This window comes from Sardina pilchardus, chromosome 4, assembly GCF_963854185.1.
Source record: "Sardina pilchardus chromosome 4, fSarPil1.1, whole genome shotgun sequence".
Lineage (NCBI taxonomy): Eukaryota > Metazoa > Chordata > Actinopteri > Clupeiformes > Clupeidae > Sardina > Sardina pilchardus.
In genome coordinates, this window is record NC_084997.1 from 4,709,841 (window position 1) to 4,735,442 (window position 25,602).

Here is a 25,602-nt window from a genome sequence, read left to right on the forward strand (position 1 = left end):
GCGTCGCCTGTGAGCGTTGTGTTCTCACGAGGAGGAGCGCATGAGGAGGGGCCAGGCTCTGAGAGAGAGCGGAAAACCCAAACAAGCAACACCCATCAGTCCCGTCATCCTCACCCAGCCACCCCCCCCCCCAACACCACCCAGTCCCCACACGCCCGTCACCGGCGCTCCACAACAGGTTAAAGACCTTTGGCCCGCCGTGCTCCCCGTGAGCCAACACTCTCATGTTTTATGGCTGCAGCGTCTCCAAGCGTCTCGCTCCCTCTTCATGTGACCGCATCAAGAATGGAAAGTGACACACCTCAGTCTGGGAAGTGGAGCTCTCCTGCTATTTCGGCCACGTCCCCCTGCATCATATCACCCGCTGTGCCAGGGCACATGACCCTCCTCAATACACATCAACATCCTCATCATCACAGTCCAGCCGCCATATAAATAGCTGAGATGCTACACACATGGCAAAGCACTTTCAACAAACTCCCACAAACTTTTGTGAGTAACTGAGCACAAGCAACACAAGCAGGATTTGTAGGACAAAAGAGACAAACACAAGATGCCCCTACCTGCCTCAGTGTCTGTTTTGCTTCAGAGATCCAGTGGGAGGTGGACGTGAGAAGCTCTTTAAAAAGTGCCCGTGCCTTTCAGCAGGGAGCTTCTGTGGCTGAACATTAGCGAGCTAAAGGAGAGGAGGGGGAGTAGCCTTGGCTCACACACATTCCCTCCTCCTCCTGCTCCTGCTCCTCAATACTGTCAGCCTCAAGTGCTGCCGGAGCTGAGAGGACTGACACAACTCTCTTTCTCTCCTTCTCTTCCTCTTCTCCCTCTCACTCTCTCTCTTTCCTCCTCTCTCTGTCTGGGTCTCCCCTCCCCCTAGCTGACACAAAAAGGGTGTGACCAGAGCCTCTCCCCAGCTGTGACAGCTACACATGGCACATCCTACAGCTAATCTCTTTCTCTCTCTCTCTCTCTCTCTCTCTCTCTCTCTCTCTCTCTCTCTCTCTCTCTCTCTCTCTCTCTCTCCTTTTCCCCATGATTTTTAACAGAGCGTGACACCCCATGCCACACTTAGACATGCATATTGATGTGTGGACACAATGGCCACATGAAAACAGATAAACATGCTCGCAGAGGGAAAATACCAGGTTACATACTGACTGTTTCACATTAAAGTCAACACACACAGAGAGAGAGAGAGAGAGAGAGAGAGAGAGAGAGAAGAGAGAGAGAGAGAGAGAGAGAGAGAGAGAGAGAGAGTGTGGGTGGAAGGTGGAGAGGGTGGAGGGTGGTGGAAATGAGCTCCGCCTAGCACAGGCTCCCATCCCAAATGTACATGCAATGGAAAGAGCCACAAACTCCAATGGCTGACATTTTACTAGCGATCAGAATTAGTGGAAAATAAAGGCAAGCTGTGCCTACTCTAGAGGGCCCACACCCAATAGACACACATACACACACACACACACACACACACACACACCAAAAGAGAAACAGTAAATAGGGAAAAGAGAGAGAGGGGGGATGAAAAAGTCAAAGAAAAGAGGCTATTTTAAGAAATAAGCCACGCAAACACACCACAAAAGTCCCTCACAATGACCTTGCAAAAAAGCATCTGAGCCCTGTCTACCGCATCTGTTCAAACAAGACACCACTTTCCATCAAACCTTCAGAACAAATAAACAATCAGAGTAGCTGCATGTATCATCATCCCAATATGCAGAGGGAAGTGAACAACGCTGTGCTGTTTACTCACCTTGTGGGACAGTAGACAGACTCTCTCTCTCTGGCTACCTCTAACCTCTAACTGAGCTAAACAACAGCATCAACAGCAACAGTAGCCTGTACAATAGCAAGACTGTCTACCGAGAACCAAGGAAAAGAATTATAAAACTTTCGGCATTCCAAAATATTGAAGAAAACAAGCAATAAACAAGTCTCTGCGGTCCTGTAGGACTGTAATTTTCATAGCGGAAAAAACCTGAGCACTATTTTGATCATGTCACGATGGGATAAGAAACCTTCGCCTTGGTAATGGCAATTATTTACAAGCACAGCAGGAGAGCAGTGTGTGTTTCACGAGTGTGTGTGTGTGTGTGTGTGTGTGTGTGTGTGTGTGTGTGTGTGTGTGTGTGTGTGTGTTTGTGTGTGAAGGGGGGTGGCAGTTGACATTTGTGTGTGTGTGTGTGTGTGTGGGAGAGGGGGGGGGGGGTGGCAGTATACATTTGTGATATGTCTACTTAACAAAGCTTTTTTTAGCTTGACATTCCCACAGCTTTGCAGTATCTTATTTCATTTCAATTGATGTCCACTCCAGGCCAGTCAATAGTTCAGCCATTAACTGGACCCTTTGATCCATTACCTCATACCCACAGGTAGTCCACAAGGACACCAGGGTTGGCCCAGCGCCTACTGAAACCATTAGTCTTCCTAATGGTCAAGCTGAGTGACCACAAAGAATTACAACTGAACTTGTTGCTTATATCGCATATTCTGGCTTAACAAGACAGGAGTGATAGAAGTCTGGACATATATGTGATCATTAATGAAGAGTATGGGTGAAAACACTTGACGAGTCACCATCTACTTTGGGCTTGATGGAAGTTAGCCCACATGTGTCCAGACTGTTACTCATATAGAGCAGAGCTGTGGTGGAGGTGAGTAAGGGCCATTCCTGGTAACAGACCCCCACCACACACACACACACACACACACACACACACACACACACACACACACACACACACACACACACACACACACACACACACACTCACACACACACACACACACAGAGCCAGACACATGTATAACATACACAGACGGATAGGTGCCCTGGGCTGAAAAAGATCTCCTGCCTTGCCTGTTAGATGATAAATACCTGGTGAATGGTGCGACCACTTGCGGATGCACACTGGGCGTGAGCCATACCACAAAGCCATTTCTCACATAGCACCATACGTCTCTATTCTCTAAGTGCATGTGTAAAAAGCAGACACAGAACTGAATCCCCAGGATCACAGCACCAAGGTGAGGCAAGAGCCCACGGCGTCAGGGAACCTCCACCATTAATCCATCACATCCACCTGACACAACACCCCACAAAGCAGCGTCCCAGTGTTGTGGCAACAGAGCTCCTCCATGGCCACTGAGACACTTGTGCTCAGGTTCACCTGTTTTTAGCCCCGCGGCTATAATCATTTCATAAACAGCACAGGAGGAGGGCATGCTGATGAGTCTGTGTGATGTATGGGGCAAACGGCGTGGCATGAGCTAACCAGCGGGTAGCAGCAGCGGGTGGAAAGGTTAGGCACGGTGTCAGGAATGCTGACAGGTTCCCCCGACAGATGTATGAAATCACACGCGAAGAATGCACCTCTAGAATAGAGACCTATGCAGAGAGACATCGCGCAGGAGCAAGGAGCACCATACACAGCTAACTAGTCTGATTCATGACTCTCTCTCTCTCTCTCTCTCTCTCTCTCTCTCTCTCTCTCTTCCTCTTCCTTTCTTTCTTTCTCTTTTTTCTTTCTGTCTTTCTTTCTGTCTGTCTGTGTCTCTCTTCTCTCTCTCTCTCTCTCTCTCTCTCTCTTACACACACACACACACACACACACACACACACACACACACACATAGTATACACAGGCACAATGACCTCAATCAAATACAGACATAGTTACTCCTTTTATGTGGAGCTGTTAAAGTGTTGAAAGATTAGCCTGTCTCTATTTTTGATGAGAAATCTGCCTTAGTCATCAGTCCTAGTTTATAAGAGTTAATCAAGCAGCGCACAGGGAGAGAGCCTTGTTATTTATGTAGGTGTCATGGATATGATTAGCCAACATATGACATCTGCAATGCATGGCAACAACAAATCAACAAACATGGACTGCATGCCCAAGTATGGGCACAAGACTTCTGCCTCTAGATAGCTGCGATCAAAAATGAGCAATGTGGGATTAAGTGACCATTTATTCGTTATCCGGAGATTGGTAAAAAGATAACAGCACAGGGAGAGTCACAGAAATATATATTATTATGATCTATATTATAAGAAATGTTTTTAGATTTAGATTTTACACTGAGTTTCTCTGAATGAGACTCTCTGTGTGTGTGTGTGTGTGTGTGTGTGTGTGCCTGTAATAGGCCACGTCAGAGTGATTTAGGATGTGTTAGGGATGACAGATGAATGAGGTGTGGATATCTGACCACTGCCCCCCCCCCCCCCCCCCCTCCCTTGAGCCCCTCAGCACCACCTGCTCCTGACACCAGCCTGGGAAACAGCCCCTGCATGCTCCTCCATCCACCTCAGCACTGAGCGCTGCCAGCTCCTATTGATAGGCACTTACTCATACTGATACCTCTCCGTGGGACAAAAGGGGCATCACTGACATACATAACTAAAAACTACTTCAAGTGTCTGGTATCAGAAACCGGAGCTGAAAACAACTTCTAGAAGTCTCTGTGTTGTGTTACATCATGCAACAGAAAGAGGCACCAGCTCCTGTGGCTGGTACGGTATTTTAAAAGGCGTCAGAGCTGCTGGGAAATGAAGGTGTGCCTGCACTGGTAGGCGTAATAAGCGGATATTAGCGTTATAAAGCTGGGTGGACGGACTGGGTGGGTGGACTGATTACGAGCAAGCGAGCGAGAGTGAGCGCTGTCTCTGGCTGTGTGCTAGCGTGCTCATCCGGAGGCGTCTCTTGAGGGGGGGCGGGGGGGGGGGGGGTCTGTGTTGGGAGCTGGGCAGCCGATGCTGGAGCTGGGACGAGACAGGAGGGAAGTGGGGCCTGGATGAGGAGCAGCGGAGGAATCTATCTCAGTGTGAATCTGGCACTGCAGCAAAGCTGGCCAGCCTCTTTGTCGAGTAAGCACTTTGAAATGAAAAGGAACAGAAAAAGTCCCCACACCCCCCCTTACCAAAAAAAAAAACAGAAAAAAAGAAGAGGCTGCTGTGTTTGTGCTTATGGGCTTTTAGTGCTTCTTCAAAGGAACGCACTTTGCCGTAATGGATGGCTTCAAAAGTAGAGAGGAAAAAAAGAGTCCTTCATTAAAAATGAATCAAGAAGGTTTGGAACTGTTCTTGTGGAGGGAGATGACAGCCTTCAGGATGTGTCTAAGTGCTGAGGTGACGGCCCTGACAGATGAGTGAGAGCGCGTTCAGGTAATCACAGCTGAGACGGAGAGAGAGCAGAAGAGCACACTCACTGCCGTCCCGCTCCGAGCTGAAGCCAACTCTGCCCCATCACTGCCAATCCCTTCAGCTCGAAAAACCAAATGCTGCAAAAAGGCCCTGACTCTCTCTGTCTCTTGTCCACCAGCAGACGGGCCCTCAGCGCTTGCCCCTCCACACGTCACTGAGTCTGTCAAAGGCCTCATGACCAATTAGGCAGCCTCAACTCGCCGCTGCCCAATTAAACACCTCCCTGCGCACAATTGCACAATTGACAGGCTTAATGACAGGCTATTGCGGCACGTCTCACAAACCCAACAGCCTGAACACAGGACAAATTGCTTGTGCAGCTATGAGTTGTGGAGGGATGTTGCTGAAAACACTGGGTTGTCCTTTACGGTGTGAGAGTTCGAGACGTTCGTAGACGGCTGTGCTCCGGACCTAGCGTTTCATTACGGCTGACGTCACGTCACAGGAAAAACAATCAAGCTCCTCTGAAAAGAAAGTGCTGGGATTTGGGCCCGGGGCGGATTTGGGAGCGCCACTTTGATCAGCACACAGAGGCTGGCTGTGGTCAGCAGTGGGCCTGGCGACGAGTGACTAGCCATTCATCTCATAGTGGCCAAACCAGAGAGAGGCTCGCTCCCAAGGGCCAACAGCAAGCAGCCCATTCTTTGTCACAGCCAAATTGTCCAATGGAACATCTGAATAACCAGAGTAAAAATATCTTTTTCATGTACTTCTGACATCACTACAGTTTGACTACAAGTCGGGATGAACCAAACCGCGCTGTGTGGCATTGCTAATTTTACTGTAAATAAGAAAGGTTAAAAAAGTTTACTGCCCCATTTGCTTGTGCATGCTAATTCATGCAGATTTTTGTCGCCACTGAAAGCCTCGTTATTTCAGCCACAAGACAGCAATTACTGGGAGCAATTACCGGACCATCTAGCAGACAGCGTCGCAATCATCCCTTTCACTGGGTCACCCCCAATGTGACTGGGACTGCCCCGTGGACATGCCAGTGAATCAGCATTGTCATTGTTTTGCTCCAAAATGGATCCACTTCAGCAGACCACTAAACCCAGACATGCCTCAAAAAGTGCCGTGCTTAGAAACTCATCAGCCTTGGAAATATTCACCTCCCCCCTCCCGCCTCCGGCCATGGAGACGCACATTATCAGTCTGCAGAAGCGTATTCATGGCACTGCACGTACTGTGCTCCCCCGCCTGAGCCCCTACATTAAAGGAGAGAGAACCCAGTGACACGGCATAGGAAGGAAAGGGGGAGATAATGCTAACTGCCTCTCTCCGTTTCAAAGCGCCGATTGTGCAAGCCCTCCCCTGGGCCTGCTCTATCTCCTCCAGTGCCAGAGCGCACGGAGCCCAGGCTGGGCCACTCCAGCACCAGCAGGGCCGGGGCTCGTAAATATCAACACTGGGGCCATCTGTCACAGGTCACCGCGTGCTATTTAGGGGGGACGATCTGACCCGCGGTGAAGTATGTGCGGAGGTCCTGAGGAATGCAGCGAAACGAGTCCGTCACGTCTTATTAAAAGCAAAGGGTACGACTAAAGGGGGGGCGGGGGGGCAGAGTTCTGAGAGAGGGTGCAGAAGGAGCTCCTCCCTGCTGTCCACCTCCATGTCCTTCCCAGAAGCAGTTAAAGGCCAAGACAAACAGCGCGGCCCTCCCCACCACCGCCGGGCAGATGCGCAGCTGAGCCGGGCCCGTCTGGAGAGCAGCTGGAGCCAAGCTGTGGGTGAGAGGGCAAAGGTCACACGTCCCCTTTAGCGCACACTCTGACCTCTCTGCTGCTGTACCCACTGTGCCTCTGGATGTCCATCCATACGGCTCCCGCGCCGGCGCTCCAAGGCAAGAGCGTATGGGAGCACAACGAGCGGTTGAAGAGCGAGTCTGTTGGTGCCGTGCCCGCCGGACCGGCCCTGTTTGCACAGCTACTCATCAATTCCGCCGGGCAGCAGCGCTGTTTTGTCAGGGGGGCAGCCTCCGATAAGATCGGCCACTTGCTGTTATGCAACTCCCAGTCTGCGTTTGGACTCAAAGCAGTTTAATCCACTAAGCCCCGACAGACAGCGGGACAGAAGCCACGTCTATTTACTCAAAAACCTCGAGTCCATTCAACACCAGAAGTGAGTGTGGCTCCTGTGGCTCAAAGCGGCACACAGGGAGCATCTCAGAAATGCTAGCCCATCACACGCCCACGTGCACCAGTACAGAATGTCACAGTGTGTGCTCCTCAATTATCACAGAGCACAAGTATGCATCAATGTGCTACAGTTACACTTACAGTACGCTAACACTTAGCGCCGACACTAGGGAGACACTGTGCTCTGTGATACAGACAAGCTGCTGTCCAGGCATGGAGCAGCAGCTCAGAGTCGAGTCGGACAAGACTTCCGAGCTTCCTGTCAGAGCCTAGGGTCAGAGCCAAAGCTGGGGAGGGGGTGGGTGTGGGGAGGGGGCGCTTCTGCAGCTGGGGTTCCAGGGGTGGGAGGAGAGCATTCTGCATGCCATACCATGGGAATCGTGCTGCTACTGCACAGACCCAGGGGAACAGGGTTGGAAAAAAGAAACCAACAAACACAAAACAAACAAATACTCCCCTCCTAAGACCTCGGCCAGACCACACATGTCAACAAGCCGCTCTTTAACGATGCATGAGAGGAAAGTAAAAAGTGGGCACCTTTGGTGTCATGTGTTAACAGGTGGCCCCATTAAAATACAGGAGAAGGGGGGTTCTGTTGGCGCTTTGACAGTCTTGTCCCACTGTATTACAACCTGCTAAAGCATCTGAGTGGAACAGACACCAGACTGTTGTTTTAACCAGCCCCGACGCCACAATCCATGATACTACATGGTCTCTAAACCAGCACAGCTTCACAGTGGGCATGCATAGTGATAAATGCCCTCCGAGCTGCTTTAGCAGAGCGATTAGCCCTAAACCCAAAGAGCCCATCATTCTGGTTCCCTTATTAAACCTGAGTTATAAATGCAGGCATAAATTCCACAGGGTAATTAGCATTAGCAGTGGGAGAGCAAACCTGCTGCCATGGCTCGCCATCCGTCACCAGAGAGCTTTAATTGAAGCCAGCGATACCCGTCTGCTGTGAGCCCATTTATTTATGTTAGAGTTACTCCTTCGCCCGGCTCCCCACACAAACACAGTTTAATGGGGCTGCGCGACGCACAGCTGCTTGCCCAAACGCTACACAAACACTGCGGTGCCCGGCATGTCTACAACAGGGAGAAAGTGTGTGTGTGTGTGTGTGCATGTGTATGAGTGTGTGTTTGTATTGGTGTGTGTGTGTGTGTGTTTGTGTGTGTGTGTCAAGGCATTCCGCTTGGTAAATGGGACAACCACCAGAGCACAGCCTGGCAAAGTGATCATTTAGGCTGCAAGAGCAGCAGAAAACATTTACTCTGGTGTGGTCACTGCTCTCCCCGATCAGCTCCACTGTGGCTCCACAGAAGCGGGGCTATTGATGATGATGTAATTACACTCCGACACCTCGGCCAGAGAGAGTCAGAATAAGCGTAGGCCAGGCCATCCGATACGGCGCCTTGGCCGTCAACTTACTCTTAGTGTCTACAAACACAAGCCGCTGGGCTCAAACAATATGCGAGCCAAAATCAGAGCTACTTTTCACTTTCACTAGCAATCACAAAGACACATTTTCATACGGCATATCTTGTTAGCTGCAACGCTGAAGAGAAAACAGACTTGGCCTTTGGAAACGTTCTGTAAATCATAGTAAGAGCCCAAGTCAGGCGCTAAGTAGAAAGAGATACTTTAATTGATGTTTGTAAAAAGACGGAGAGGAGAAAGGAGAAATACCTTAGCATCTGCCCAGCTTGCTGTAATGTGTCCCACCTCTTGTGCTCTTTCCCCCCTCACACAGCAGTCCAGTCCTCTAGAGCTGTTGCAGGAGCTCAACTGGTGTGTGTGTGTGTGTGAGTGTGTGTGACTGGCTGACAGGCAGCAGCTCTGAAGCGACTGGCTCCCCCTCTAGTGACAGACAACAAAAAGGGCTTTTACAGTGCTGGGAAGAGAGAGGCTGGCTCTAGAGCTGGAGCTGTGGGCTCGCCGCTCCCACTGACTGTCAGCGCATCTCGGCTCCCTCCTCGCCTAATCCCAAGTCCCTGTCGCCACGCTTCGCACTCACAACTATTCCAGAAATGCTGCGGGCTGTGCCTTGGTCAAATATGGGTAAACAAGAGCCCCCCCCCCCCTCAGCCATCGCCAGAAACCTGCCAGTAGCCTGCCAGAAAACAGAGTCCAAATCACAAAACATTCTGCTTTTATGGGGATGGCTTGGCCTGCTCTGTGCTGTCTACCGCTATCAGAGTGGAGGCCTTCATTATACAGATGACTGCCTCAATTCTGGCCACTTTTGCCAGCTGCATTTCATTAACATCTGAATGAGATATTGAAATTGAATTCAATGATTTACACAGCAATTTTATTCTGGTGACTAGATTGGTAATTAGAACCCATTTTTCCATACAAGGCTGTAAACCAAACAGAGAATAACAAGGACACAACACATATGATGTCCCAAAGGAAATGTGATAATAGAGATTGCAGTGTTCTGTACGGTGGTCTCCTCTCTGAGGGCAGATATTATAGCTTATATATGGAGAGAGCTGTTCTGTCCACTCCAGGAACACATTTTGCTTGGAGTGACGGGCCGTATAGCTGTCAGCTGGCTGAGATAAACACCCTGACAGGCAAGGTTCAGCGGACACGACGGACCCTAAGAGGCCAGAGACTGACCTTGCGGAGGGCTAGCCTTGCCTCTGGCAGCTGCGGCGCACCAAGGCTGAATCTGAGGTCAAGGCAACGAGCGCCAGATAAGACATCTATAACCGAGCTATTACTGTGTCATGCTGGATTTGCCATTCATCATCATTATCTGCTGCAGGCGTTCGCTAAAGCTGAGTCATTTGTAACGAGGCCTGTTTTGATTGTGGTGAGTATTGGGACCTGATGAGATACATATGAGGCTCAGGAGACAATTGGAGTTATTATCCTCAGCTTTTGCGTCTTAGTTTACAGAAGAGAAGATATGTCAGGTCCATTCATCTGGTCTGTCAACGGTGCTGTTTTCCACCAAAACAAGCAGCGATGAAAATAGATTAAAAGCAGTTCACGGGTCGATCCGCCCTCCGTGAGCGTTGTTGTTTTTCCTCTCTCTTCCCCGCCATGTGCTCCCGGCCTGTATTGACCTGCTCTGTTGTGCGGGGAGGCTTTGGTCCTCGGCTCTCAGGCCCCTCCGCCCTCGCTCGCTCGCTCGCTCCTTCCCCTCAATGCTGCAGTCATGAGCGAGCTCTTTTCTCTGCAGACTAATCACAGGAGTCCAATAGCCATTGAGTTCCTGCTCACTCTCCGTCCGTACTTCCCCTGTTGGAGACTAAACACTCCAGAGTGGGGGCATTGTATCTGGCTGCGCCGCTCCCCTGCCATTCTGTTTTCTGGGCACGTTTTAAAGAAAACATGCAGTTAGACTTACTAATTACCTCGTCAAGGCGGGCTAATGAGCCCTTGAGCTGGCAGAGAGCACATTTAATTGCGGTGGGCTTTTCCAAACACCAGAATTTCCTGCGTCTCATTTGTTGTGCTATTACTCGCAATCTCTCTCTCTCTCTTTCTCTCTTTCTCTCTGTCTCTCTCTCCCTCTCTCTCTCCTTGAAATACACTCATTTTTCAAATGGCAAGGCTTCAAGCTTGGCAAAGTGAAGTCATGGCGAGGCACAATGGCATGACGTCTGTCTGCTTATCTCCTCTCCGGAATCACTTCACTGGCCCCAACGCTTGAATGGGACTGTTTGTCAATGTGCGATACGAGTTGGAATTCATGTGCAAATGTGCCCTTTCTGTTCAGCACCATTGGCTGCCCGTGGAGCATGGGACCTCGCCGCTCTGCTCTGCTCTGCTCTGTGTGGGTTGCCATGTTCACTCATGTTCCCCCAGCACACAAGCTGCACAACTGCAATCTCCCGCTGGACACATTTGCAGTGGGCTGTGGATGAGGGAAAGCTATGCCTCTCTGACCAGCAAGCCAGACTGAGCCAGGCCAACCGGGGGTTTGTGGGCAGATTGGTTTCCTCCCACCCCCACTACAAGAGGTGCCAGAAAGGAGATCAACACCTCCCTATTTCTGCCGTGCCTATTTAAAGGTACCGATTGGTCAAAGGTAGGGCCACTTTATGGCGGGACCTCTCAGATAGCCTGGAGTGACAGGAGGAGAGGGTCTGCAGTGACCAAAATGACCTGGGAGCATCTCAACTTTCCAGAGTCCTGTAAGAGAGCAGGGGTCATGCCAAAATTTCACTTCAAAAGTAATTACCATCTCAGAGACTGTGGGTGTGTTTACCTCCTCGACAAGACACACGCCACTCTTTCCAAGCATATCTGAGTAAACAAGGGGAGTATAAAAAGACAATACTGACATATCCCAAAATGTCAGTTATTTGTTCACTCCCACTGTCACTAGAACAATCCCGAAAGAAAATAGTGAAAACAATATAGGATATTTCAGTGACTGGAATCTGAGACAAGACTGTAATTCTGCACACGCAGCAGCTGTTTTGGGCCTCCTGAATAGATAGGGTTGGTCAGAGAGTGACCATTTCTTTAAGACCAGTGATTGAGAGCCAGTGTCCGTGGCTAAAGGCTGGAATGTTTCACACAAGCCATCAGAATGCTGGAGTTCTAGGAAGTGTGGCAGAAGGCTGAGAAAACTGGGTGGCGCTGAAACACTGTGGTCAAGGAAACATGCAGGACATCGTTGGAGAGTGGCACACACACACACACACACACACACACACACACACACGCACACACACGCACACACGCACACACATACACACACACACAGTGCATCCTCTGAGAGGTGGATGTCAGTGACAGTGGAGAGAGGCCAGATAGAGTGGCACTGTATGAACTGTTTGCTCAGTGTCCTTCCAGCACTTCTTTAGGTCCTTATCTCCTCTTAAAGGTCACTTCACAGATTACGCTGATTACCAGTCCACCTAGACAAGCGTGTGCCTGTGAGCCTTATACGGACATTCTGTGCCCTGGCCTGCACTGTAAATAAACCACCGCAGGAGACACTGTACACATCCAGTAATTCACTCCCACTCCAATCTGACAAGACCCTCTGTGCCGGCCTGAATTCAAAATGCCCTTTTTGTCCATCTTGAGACCTCTGCTGTCAGCCACAGAGAGTAGCCTATGTTCTCTGACAGAAGGAACTGCACTAGTAATACACTGGAACGGCACTTTCTCCAAAGTGTCTGGATGAGCGAGAGCCCTCTTTAGGGCTTAGAGTCATGTCACTCTTGTGCCCCAGTGATGGAAATACATGCTACTCCTATTCTGAGCAGGTCAGGAGGAAATGGGCCTCTTCTGAATGGTGCATTGCTGATGTGTTCTGCATGAGATCATGAAATTAGATGAGATGAGATTGTCAGCTAAAAGAGATTCCATAGTTCCTCCTCAGTCAGGGCCTGGATGAACTGAGAGTGACCTCGGCGGTGCATGTTTTGGGTTATTGAGACGCGTGAACGAAGCCCTGTGAACAGCATTTACGCCTCTGATTCAATCAGCACCACACTCGCACGAAACACCGACGAGCCGCTCCGACAAGAGTCACCACACAACAGCTTACCAGCGGCGTACACAAACAGCGCCGCGCCAGATAACTCAATCCCAGGGTGCACCGCGCTCAATCTGCGGCCCACGCCGAAGCCACAGGCTCCTTAGAAGTGGATGATTTACTGGCGTGGAGTTATGAATGGGGGAAGGTGTGGAGGGAGCCTCGTGGGTGGGCCAGTGACTCAGAAGGTCATGTGGGGTTGAGTTTCGCATTTTTCCACGTGTTTTAGAGAAAGGGCAGCGTGGAGAAAGGATTAAGTCTGTAATGTTTATTACGGATTGCACTTTCCAAAAACAAATTGCTCCTCGCAAGTAAAATCTGTGCACTTACATATGGACGAAAATCTGAAAACTTCATTAAACTCCATGTGTAAGAATGTTTGAGAAAAGTTCTACATATATAATGCACTGAATTATTCGGTATTGATTTTCCAGTGATTTGTGCCATGAGTCCTCATGTAACAAATATGTTATGCTGTAGTTCTGTATGCAATAACAAGCTCATGCATGAAGACACCAACACAGGCCCAGTTGTTGTTAACAATCACGCTCCTGAAGCCTCTTGACATTGACACTGGAGATCCCACACCCTCAACAGCTTCATTACGACAGCAGCACTCACCATCCATGGAGTCCTCACAACGCTGATTGAAATTCTCATAGGAGTCCCAGCGAATGAGGGGGTCCTGGGTATTGTAGTCCACTGATACACAGGGGCCATTCTCGAGATGGTCCATACCTGAAGGATCCAGTAAGAACAAGCTCTAAAATGGGCATTTATTTTCAATATGAGAGAAAATCTGAGAGTGAAAAATATCCATTTACCATTAATTTTCTCTGGTCCAAAGGAGAACACAAACTCTACCTTTCCATATTCAGGAAACCTGTCATCTACAATCCAGAACACAACAGCGAGAACAAAAAATATTTAGTGAAACTAGTGATAAATGAGGACAAATCAGCTAGTAGGCCTACTACATGCACTTGTTTATACCTTTAAATGTCTCATCCAATTCATCTTTTCCAAAGACAATTCCCAGGTCATGCACCGCACAGGTATGAAACTGCACCCGGAAAATGACATCTCTGCAGGTACTTCGGAAACGCTTGTGATAGCACTTGAGCTGTGAAGTAAATTAGATTCATAGAAGGATAAGATTATCATCAAACTGTGCACTTTGCCTAATGAATGTGCGGATGTGATTTAATGGGCAAGTTAATAAAGCTAAACCTTTTAGAATGGGCAGCAACACAATAAAGACAGTCATTCACTGACATTTTCAAGGTCCTGTTATCCAGTTTAGCTACACACATAAACAAGCTAGCATGTTTCCAGACAGAGAGAGAAAACAAAAGGATTATTATCCAGCCCATTGCCATCCACACACAGGCGTTTTAAAGCCTCACTAAAACCGGCAGAGGAAATGCCGCCATCCCTCCCCAGCAGTCTGGGGTTTGGCACAATCCACTTTCCCTTTTATAGGGACCTAGCATTTACAGGTACTAAAGGAATATTTAGCTCTATAATTTAAAAGGGGGAAAAAAGGAAAAGAAATCTTGATGTGAAGCACGCTAACTGTGGCTAGCCCAGGGCTGCTTAGGACATTACAACTACATATACCCTCCAAATGATGGCAGGAGATCAACAGTTTATGTTAACAAGAAACACTCACGTTTCAGTGCAGTTGCTAACATGGAACAGCATAAAGCTGGGTTGATTAGATTAGCTGATAGCTTTTTGGATCATCTGTGTCTCGTCTCTGTTACATGCTGTGTGGGGGGCTAGTGCCAAACATGTCACTTCAGCATATGTGAGATTTAGCAGTCTCCAAGAGACCCATGTGGAGAAATAAAAAATGCCTCAAGGCAATAAAGGAAATCTTATCCCACACATCATATAGGCCAGAACAGCTATAATCAAGCTCTTTAGACCGGGGGCAGATAGGCTGGGAATACACAGGTTTGCTATTCGCAGACACTGAAGCCAAACAAACAGAGCACGGCTGAGGACGGACGTGCAGGAAGATGGCCAAACATCTTGCGGTGGCCACGGCCATTACACAGCCTCACACGCTGCTGCTGCGCTACTCCCACTGAGGAGGAGACAGGGCTTTTTAATGTCTGAGAGAAGCAAACCATGATGTCTTCAAGATATCTTGCACACTAGTTCATGATAGTGAATAATGTTTTAAGAAGTATGTACTTGTATGTATGGCTATTGGTATCCGTAGTTGATTAAATTAAGACTATGGCATCACACTTTCAAATTCCTAAGGGGAAGTAGAATGTATTAGACATGTCTAATGATCTTATGCTGCAGGAAATGTCCAGCGGAATCCATTACTGTTGAGGTTTCCATAATATATGGGGATTGGATGCCACATCTGCCCTTTGACTGCAGGCCAACTTGAGCCACTTTCAGGTAAGTGCTCTTTATAGATCAGCCTGGACAACATTGTGATGGCTAAGGACAATTTAGAAAGTTGGGTCCTGAAATAAATAGCACAATGCAAGCAGAAAATGACTGGAGGTGATGGCTTAAGTGCCCTGGCTGTCTGGCTCATCAGTCAGAAATGCTACACAGGGCACCACTGCTAATAAATCAGTGGCTTCACTCGCACATGTTGCAACAGCGGTTTTGGTGGAGGGAGGCTAATATTTTCTGCATGCTCTTGGAGGGGAAGTCTAAGTGCCCCCCCTTGACAGAGTGTTTTACAGCCAGCGTATTTTGCACTAATGAACGGCTGTAAATGGAGGTAGGATCCAAGCCAGCAGTCCTTTCCTCCAGCTTTTATGACCGTATTTCAAATATGAAACTTTAAGGACACACACACACACACACACACACACACACACATACAGTATATACACACACATACCCTAAGGATAAACACAATGATGGAATTCCTGTTCCTAATTGGTCAGCAAATAATTCTCAACCACACCTGTAAAGGTATGTGACACTGTGTATACTGAAACATGTATTCAACTTGCAATCAGCTATAGTGCATGACTCCTCTCACGGGCATTGCACTGCACGTGAGCAACGACAAGGTGAAGTCCTCTTACCAGAATGTCCCCTTTGAGCAGCAGGCCAGGCTCAATGGTGATGCAGATGCTGGTCTGGCCGTCTCCCTGCACGTTACTGTGAACACAGGACACAGGACAGCTGTTAGAGACACACTAGCTGGCCCCATCAGGCCCAAGTGTACACATCAACACAGGGCTTCACAGGTGGTCTGATGTCCCGCCCCCAGTGATCTATGAGGTGTGTGATTGGCCCATTAGGACAGCTAGAGTGCTGGAGATGAGACAGGCTGGTGGGGAGGATGACTGGGGCTCTTGATGCTATTAGTGTGGACACTTGGGCACTGCTAATGGAGGCCAGTGATCAAAGTGTGAGAGAGAGAACCAGAGAATGTGTGATGAAGGGCCTGTGGAAGAGGGGATGAGGCCGTCTGGCCTGTCATTCATCTCTCTGTTTCTCTGCTCTCATCCCCCCTTTCTCTCCCTCCCTCTGTTTCTCTCCTAATCTAGTGTGGGCTCTGTTGGTGTTTGGTGAGCAGTGCTGTGTGAGGTAGACGGATGGCGTGGTAAGGCCTGGGGCCTGGGCTTCCAGTGCGGACCGTAAAAAATGTCTGAAGTTTCTGGTGCTCCCTCACAGGTGGATATAATCATTGCCTAATCCCATAACAAGGTCTTACGGTAAATTCTCCCACCCAAACACACTTACACACTCACATAAAATGTGCTCACAGATTCAGACACACACGCACACGCGCACACACACACACACGCACATACGTAGACACACTCGCACCATGGCGATAATAGAATGAGACATGAGCCATAACCTTGCACAAGTATGTGCAATACTGCACATATTCCCCCTTCAAATGAGAAAGTGGTGGAAAGTGTGCGAGCCCCAGACCTTCTCTGACAGGGAAAAACACCGCCTGGGCCTCCCTCTGGAGACATTAAGCTCTTAATGTTTTAACAGCGGATCTTATGGGAGAAGCCCACCACAGCCATGCCACCCTGAGTGCCCTCAGCGTGGGCACCATCTGGGAGGAAACCTCCCCCCTACCGAACACCCCCACTTCCCCGCCACCCCACAACCCCACCATGCTCCACCTACTGTATGCCCATGGCCAGCTATAGGGGCAGGGTGGGGGTGTCTGTGTGTCGGATGATGGTGCGTGAAAATAGGGGGTGCTGATCCAGGTGTTCTTCTGGCATGTTACTGCATGTTCTGGGGATGACAGCATCTGTAGTTCCCTATGAAACCCTGTCACCAGCACCAACTGCACCACAGTAAATCACAGCACGATGGAACTGAGTACAGTTTCAATCACAACACATACAATAACAACACATAGAGTCTGCCCGCCCCCCTCCACTGCACATGGACTGCTGTGTGAGAGCGTGTGATACACCCGCCCTTCCTCTTCCAACAATGTGTGTGTGTGTGTGTGTGTGTGTGTGTGTGTGTGTGTGTGTGTGTGTGTGTGTGTGTGTGTGTGTGTGTGTGCGTGTCTGTATGGGTTAAAGAGTGAAAGTGTATGTGGGGAGGGGGACTGGGCAGGGCTTTCTCAGTGTATGAGAGAGTTTGTCATTGGAGCATTCCGCGCCTGTCGCACTGGGCAGCGGGCCAACATGGTGCAAATGAGGGAAAGTTAGCAAGGCAGATGGAGAACCAGGGAGGGAGGGAGCGAGGGAGAGAGAAAGAGGGAGGGAGAGAGAAAAAAACGTACTAGATCCCAGATGTGTAGACCGGCTGCATGGCTTGGTAGATCTTGAGGAAAGGGCGGCAACCTGAAAAGCCATCAGAGAAACACAAGGGGAAGAAAAACAAGAGGTTAGTGTTGACGGAGAGCGCCAGGCGACGGGCGAGAGGGAGAGGAGGGTGGTCCACCCCAAAAGGCTGCTGGGAGCCTGGCCAGGGACAAGCCCTCCGCAGCCTGTCTTTAACACTACTGCGTTCAACAACAAACAAACACGCAGACAAAGACACAGACCCTGACAGACAAGGCAGAGCGTCTCCTGGCCCAGAGACCTCAGCACTCCTGTGTGGTCCCTCCTCAAGTGCTCAGGCGTGTGGAACACCGCACTGGGTACCCATCCAGGCTCTGTCAACCCTTTAGCTTTACAGTGAGGCGTAGGAGATGAGAATGTGTGTGGGTGTGGGTGTGTGTGTGTGTGTGTGTGTGTGTGTGTGTGTGTGTGTGTGTGTGTGTGTGTGTGTGTGTGTGTGTGTGGGTATGTGTGTGGGTGGGTAGGTGGGTGGGTGTCTGTGCGTTAGGAGGCTGGTCTAGTTGCCCAGACAAGCCTTAAAGAGGTGCCGTGAAATACCAATTCATCAAAAAAGACATGTTAATGCAAGATAAAAGAAACAGGGGGGTGGGGGTGAACGAAACGAAAGGGGAACTAAAGAGGGATATGGAGATAGAGCAAGAGATGACCTCACCTCCTTTGGACTCAAAGTTGGGGATGCCATGCATGATGACATGATGCAGGAACAAGGGCTTGTTGTTGATCTTGATATGTCCTGACAACAGCCCACTGAAATACTGCACATACCTGGCGAGAGATGCACAGAACAAGAAAATAGCAGTGAGAGAGAGAAAGACACAGAGAGAGAGAGAGAGAGAGAGAGAGAGAGAGAGAGAGAGAAGTTCAGACAGAAAGAAAGAGCTGGCAGACTGACAAATCTACAGGCCCAGACGTTTGTCAAGACATCTCATTAGAACAAACGAGTGAACAGTGAAGCGACTAGCACTTGGGTCAGAGGCCCCAGTCTTCAGGCCGTCAGTGAGAGAGCTGCTGGGGAGGAGGCCACCTAAAGGTTCTGAGACAGGAAGCACTTTGAGGCCTCTGTCTGTTATAAACATGAAAAAAAAACCTCCTGCCACATCACATCTGAAGCTTCTTTTCCTCTGAGACTGACAGTGACCACAAAGCAAATGTCTCTCTGGCCACACGCCCAGGGCTGTTCTCCCATGGTGCACTGAGCACCCTCTCCGTGGCCCCCACCAGTGTGGGATCAGGAAGTCCAGGCCCACGGGGCCTCTGTTTCCCTGCTGAACACGCTCATCGTGATGGGGCTGCTCCATCAACAGAAGCCCATTACTGTGTGTATTTGGGAAAGGCTATGGAGACTACAGCTGAGCGAGTGAGAGCTTATTTTAATTAGGCTTGAGTGCCTGACCACCTCTTATGTCAACTTTAAATGCTGGACAAGGGTAGTGCACAGTGATTACATAATGCACATTGATGAAAAATGAAGACGGTGTGTGTGTGTGTGTGTGTGTGTGTGTGTGCGTGCATCGCTGAAGTATTACGACACTATTATTTCAGCTAATGTCAGCCATTTCTCCACCAGCGCTTAACATGCATGTGCATAAAGTCGTGTATCACTGTAAATAATATTGGTATAAAAATGTGATTTGCAGAGGGTGGAAAGTCTGTGAGCTCCTGCTGGGATGTGTGAGTGGGTCTGTGCAGGGCGCAGCGGCTTTAAGATACTGGTTTGGCACGTCACTGGCGTGCATGCCTCCCATAATAACTGCAGACTGCCGGGGCCTGGCTGCAGCCTAATTATATCTCCGTCAGGAAATAGCAGCAGCGGAGGCCTAAGCACTCCAACATGGACGCCTGGTCTCCGGGGGAGAGGCCTGAGAAGACGTCTCCGAGCACCAAGCACACTGGCCATCCACAGCATGTGCACAGGGCCAGGCCCAGTCTGCTGGGAGGACACCTGGAGTCAGCCTGCGGGTCACCTCGTCTGTTTTGGTCATTTATTGGCCTACAGTATATTGGTCCTTTTTGCTTCATCTCAATATTAGCAAAAAATTAGTGCAAAAGACCAAAGAAGAAATTCATTTAAATCATCAGCTCAACAGCCTGATGCTTAAGCTAGCATGTAATGTACAGTATGAATGGTCTCCACTGAGGTCACTCCTTTTGGCACAGTTCTAGTCAAAAGCATTCTGTGTTGGAATAACAGACGGATTAAATGTGACTTTTGTGTACACCAGACAGAGTAAGATGATCAGACAGACATCCCATGTGACCTTACGAGAACACTCTGTATGATCCTGTAGATGTTATGAAACCCAACTCTGATTGTATTGTTATGGAACGCTATGCGCAGATGTCACGAGTGCATGGATGGAGAACAGTGGAATAATGAAATCAACAGGCCACAGTAATATAGCAACAGTGTCTTGCAGGACTGACATGCTCTTCTCTTGTGGAATGTGGAGAGTTGGCTTGTAAACGCACCTAATATGGACCTGGGGAGGAAAGGTAAGCTGCCGGGAGGAAGTGGAGAGAGACTGACCTTTTCTGGGAGGGCTGGCCAACAGGAAGCACTTTATCTTCATAAAACCTCTTCATGGCAAACCTGTCCAGGGCCTGGTCAGCGCTACATTCCAAAAGAAACATTTTGTCAGCTTCTGGACCTTTGAAGACCTTATATATCTCGACTTTATCTCCTCGCTCTGTTCTCCTTGGCATCACTGTTTATTTGCCTTGGAGTGTTCACGCCCAATACCTTTTATTGTGCTATTTGCTTTGGACTGTAATGTTTCAGTAAATGAGATCTAATTGAGCGCCGAGCTTCTGAAACATCTTGCTTGTCTTTGCACGCTGAGCCAGATAGGAAACATGACTGCTGCACAAGTTAATTCGATGAATTTTTCAAATCAGAATCTCGAGACGCATAGGGACCTTTTTTTCCCTGTGCTTTTGGCAGGGGCTGCTGGAGTCCCCCTCTGACCCCTCCACCCACCCACTCACTTCCTCTCCCTCTTCCCCTCACGTGCAGCCCAACGTGCCGCATGTCTCATGACGGAGGAGAGGATTAGGGCCCATCCCATGAACACTCCACAACACAGCGTCTAACTCAATAATCACAGACAGTGCGGCTCACATGAGCAGTACAGTCTCACCTCGCTGATATGTTGCTGTAGTGCATGTAGGCTGCCACCACCACGCCAGTTCTCCCCCGATTTCCCTGAGAAAAGAGAGGGACAAAGAGACTTGATCACCTGTGGGCATGTTAATACTGTACATACTCCTCCAATGTTAGCGTGTTGTTTATTGTTATCATGATGTTGTAAGTCACTTTGGATAAAAGCGTCTGCTAACCATAACCGTGTTTGATAGGAGTTTTAGTGGCAGTTCATTGCCTATAGAGAAATCAGCCCTCGGGCTGCATTTCTTACATGACGCACTGTTCCAAATAAATGTTACATAACAAACGGTCCAAGCCAAAACACTTCTCTGCTGGGTACTTTTTAAAGGTGCGTCTCCTCATATGCCCTCACACACAGTTTCTCTGCTTTAGTTTATTGTGATGTGGTGTGCAAGTTAGTGTGTGTGTGTGTGTGTGTGTGTGTGTGTATGCGCGTCTACAGTTGTAGAAGTGTGTGTGTGTGTGTGTGTGTGTGTGTGTGTGTGTGTGTGTGTATGCGCGTCTACAGTTGTAGAAGTTAGTGTGTGTGTAATCCAATACAGCCCTCCGACTGAATATCCAGTCCCACCGCTTAGTCATCCACTCCGCTTTCTGCCAAAGCAAAGAAGCAACAGTGGTTGCCATGACAATGTTCTGTTTACTGCTTCCTGGTCGTTTTTCTTTTTTTCTCTCTCTTATTTGAGAGGCCTTGTTTTCCTACAAGCTATTTATTTGTTTTGCAAGAGAAGCCATCCACTGGCATATCAATCAGTGTTTTTCCATGGGAGAGATACACTGACTATTGACAGGGGTGGGGGGGGGCATGGAGAACAGATCCCAAAAGCAAGGGCCAGCGGCAGCCTTTAATGCACGTCTCAACCCTGCTCTGTCCAGCTGGCGCTGCGGTGCTGTTAGCATGGGCTAGGCGCGCGCTGGGGTGGCCGCTGACACCTCACACAATGCTGGGAAGGAGGCTGAGAAATGGGCATGGCAGAGTGTGAGGCCCTGTTTTTCAACCATTTGTCTTTTGGGCCTGGAATTCCTGTCATTAGCAATGTCAACACACATGTGCCCACACGATACTGCTCCAGGCATTCTTGAGGAAACAGCCAAGACCTCCGAATGTTTCGTCTCTCATCGTGCCTCTGATGTGTAGGTGGATGGTAGAATGTAAAGACGTGGTCACGGACACAGCTAAAGCTGCCAGTCTCACATGGGGAAGTCTACTTTAGGGAAACGTCCACCAATGTTGTCACGGAGACAATATATACACAAGTAACAAACTGCATGAAACTAAGAATAAAGTGTTACTAAAGACAGTTGCATTACTCAGTTGCACCATGCATGCACCACTGCCTGTAGAGGGAAAACTATACCAGCTGAAGCATTTGCATCTACAGAGAGTAGAGCATCTAAAGACTCTAAGCTGCAGAGCGCTCTGGAACTGACCGGATGGCTAACAGCAGCTAAAAGCAGGGGGCAGTGGTCACTCACTCTAGCTCAGACCTCAGCAGAGCAGTTACAGACCACAGACTGACAACGCCATCTACTGACTCAACACAGTTCACTAATATAGGAGGGAAATCATTATAAAGACTGGACACTGGACAAACAATGTGGGCTATGTTATAGATAAGGGGAAAAAAAGGACAGCAGAAAACAAAGATATTCTGTTGTTTAGTTGAAATGAACTTCTTTGTCAGAGGTCACTGACTAAACCAAACAGACAGATTGATGTGTGAATGTGTAGCTCTTCTCTAATTAATGAAGCCGTGCTGTGATAGACATGATTCAGAAGACTTGTTCAGACCGCATGACTCTTTACCTTGTTGTGCAGAACCACTACATTGTGGCTGTCAGCGTTCAGCCAAGTGTCCATGGCCTTGCAGATGCTGCAGATCTTGTCCAGGGCAGGGGCATGGTGGTCTGGCCAACCAAAGTCAAGCACCTGTAGGCACATGGAGCCACACAGTCAGATGGAGCTGGTCTGGGACACAGAAGCTAAACCGAGCGGAAGGCCAATGGAATGGGACACTTACTTTGGGATTCAGTCTGGTGATGTCATAGCGTTTCTCACTGAGGTTGAAGAGCTGCAAACAAAAGTACCTCAACATGAGAGGGTGATCTAATTACACACGAAAACACCACTCATCACCAACGCCAAGCATTCACAACACCACTCATCACCAACGGTAGGCATTCACAACACCACTCATCACCAACGCCAGGCATTCACATGGAAACCACCTCAATATCAGAGGGTGATCTTTACACATCAAAACACCACTCACCACCAGCGCCAAGCATTCACAAGGAAACCACCTAAATATGAGTGCATGACCTCTATACTGTACATCTCCAACGCCAAGCATTCACATGGAAACCACCTCAATATGAGTGGGTGACCTCTATACTGTACATCTCCAACGCCAAGCATTCACATGCAAACCACGTCAATATGAGTGGGTGACCTCTATACATCTCCAATGGCAAGCATGCACGTAACCGAGCGCAGCTGGGCAGCCCCTGGACTCACCAGGTAGTGGTCGCCGTGTTTGGAGCGGAGCATGGTGGCCACCTCCTTGAGGTTGGCGCTGTAGCTCTCCTCCTCCACGCTGCTGGGGAAGGACACGGAGATGATGCGCTCCGTGATGTACACCAGGTCCACCTCATAGTTCTCCTCCATGGCCTGGAGCAGACTGAGGCTCCTGCGGACGAGAGAGAGAGAGAGAGAGAGAGAGAGAGAGAGAGAGAGAGAGAGAGAGAGAGAGAGAGAGAGAGAGAGAGAGCAGGAGTTCAAGAGCAGTTAAAGCAGTGTGAGGCACACACACATAGGGGGAGGCAGAACACCTTCCCACACATGTGAAATGCCCTTGCTTGTTTATGTGCTTGTTGAAGAACTGTTTGTGCTAAACCTTATATTGTTTTTACATGCTTCAGGGGACGTGAAATAACAAATCATGAGCGTTCTTTCACGTGATATTTGGACTCCCCATTTCAGTGGTACACAGGGCGTTCAAAGCACCTCGTGTTTCTTTTAGTTCCACTTGGCTTGCTAAAGACTAGACAGAAGCAACATTTTTTAAGAAGCCCATCATGCGTAAATCTGCCATCACTGGAGATGGAGTGTGCAGTCTAATGGACACTGGTCTGTGTGTGTGTGTGTGTGTGTGTGTGTGTGTGTGTGTGTGTGTGTGTGTGTGTGTGTGTGCTTTTGTGTGTGCTTTTGTGTGTGTGTGTGTGTGTGTGTGTGTGTGTGTGTGTGTGTGTGTGTGCCTGTGAGCTGGTGCTGTGGCTGCTTGAGGGGTGGAATAGTCTAGAGCTCTGGTCCACCTCCAGAAGCGTCCGCATGCTCCCGCAAAATGTGTTTCTCATCAGGCATCAGTTGATAGCCCCGCTTTGCATATCGGTTCCAATAAGTTGTGTATATCTCTCCACAGGCAATTGTGCCTCAGCGCTGAACGCATCGCGCCCCGTTTCAACAAACACATGCGTGAAACATGTGCTTTTGACCACTACAATAAACAATGTGCTCTCGCTCTCTCCATAGAGTTGCTCTCTGTTGCGCAATACGTTCGCATAATAAATTCCACCAATTATTATGGGAGTTCTTGGTGAAAATCAGCATTTGGCAGGCAGGAGCAGTCCAAACACAGTGAGCTGCAATAGTGGTCCTCCTTTTGTCCTGTTTCATTAGCGTGTTTGATGGCTTTGGAGTCTGCTGGTTGAGGCATTGCTGGGCCGGCTGTATTGGGTGTCTAGTTCCCGCACTCATGGGGTGAGCCATACAGTTCCATATGTCATTACTAAAGGCATGCAGAACGGGTGACCGTACATTAGTCACCAGTGATCCACACCCAAGTGCTAATGTTTCTCTTGGCAGGAGTACGAGGGGGGCACTGAATCAAAGCTATCGCGTTCGCATGCAGCACTTAGATAAAGGACGACAAACAACATTGCCATGTCAACAGCAAAAACTAAACAAAACAAAACCACTTTTGAGTTGCCTGCATTCATGGCTTTGTGTCCACTTAGCCTGTTAAGTCTAATGAAAAGGCCATGAAGAGATTTTTTAGTCTTGATTTGGCTTACTTTCAGGACTCTATCTTATTTACATGTAACACAGACCAACAATTCAGTTGAATCCAAAATATCAGGTCAAACTGACGCCTGTGTGATACAATTCGGCTTGGACAAAAAGGTCAAATGTTCTTTTTAAGCCACTTCTTTTTAACCGTCAAAATCATCCAATTATGTTCCAATAGAGACCTGGTGGAGAAACCTATTGGAAACACAAGCCTCTCTGTACTGTACAGGAAGTAGGACTACAGCTGTCCCAGTGATCCATGCGCTATTCATACTCGTCTGACCTTCACAAATGAGGCCTTCCCTTCTTATATTCACAGGAACATTTAAATGGCTCTCTTTAACATTTCAGATTTCATTCGTGAAATTAACAAAGAGACATTCAAGCTAAACATAACCCATAATGGCCTCACCTTGATGGTCTACGCCGGGACTCCATGCTCTTGGAGGACTTTGTCGAGCCCTGAGAAAAACAACAAACAAAACAACTTAGCAAGTATTTTGAAACAGTAAATACACAGATAGTTGAGAAGTTGAGATATACTGTGTGAAAGCCTCAATAGGACAATGAAGACATTACATATCCTGTGCTTCTTGGTGCCATGATGATGGTTGTGGGGTTGATGAAGCTAGTGTTCCCATTGAGGTGCTTTTCTATGTTCATATGACTGGAAATCCTCTGGCCTCTACATCAGCCATGACACAGTGAT

The 25,602-nt window shown here is 48.7% G+C and overlaps 1 protein-coding gene across 1 annotated transcript in view; it reads right to left on the minus strand.

Annotated features, from left to right (window-relative positions):
* Positions 1 to 25,602, minus strand: part of tns1b (tensin 1b) — a 129,324-nt gene that overhangs the window by 29,583 nt on the left and 74,139 nt on the right. The window contains exons 6-17 of the mRNA XM_062533604.1: positions 25,306 to 25,355; positions 23,343 to 23,514; positions 22,846 to 22,896; positions 22,632 to 22,754; positions 20,802 to 20,866; positions 20,192 to 20,275; positions 18,317 to 18,429; positions 17,604 to 17,664; positions 15,919 to 15,994; positions 13,844 to 13,973; positions 13,675 to 13,740; positions 13,472 to 13,588 (exon numbers count right to left, since the gene is read on the minus strand). Coding sequence (XP_062389588.1) covers positions 13,472 to 13,588; positions 13,675 to 13,740; positions 13,844 to 13,973; positions 15,919 to 15,994; positions 17,604 to 17,664; positions 18,317 to 18,429; positions 20,192 to 20,275; positions 20,802 to 20,866; positions 22,632 to 22,754; positions 22,846 to 22,896; positions 23,343 to 23,514; positions 25,306 to 25,355 — 1,108 coding nt within the window. The remainder of the gene's footprint in view (positions 1 to 13,471; positions 13,589 to 13,674; positions 13,741 to 13,843; positions 13,974 to 15,918; positions 15,995 to 17,603; positions 17,665 to 18,316; positions 18,430 to 20,191; positions 20,276 to 20,801; positions 20,867 to 22,631; positions 22,755 to 22,845; positions 22,897 to 23,342; positions 23,515 to 25,305; positions 25,356 to 25,602) is intronic.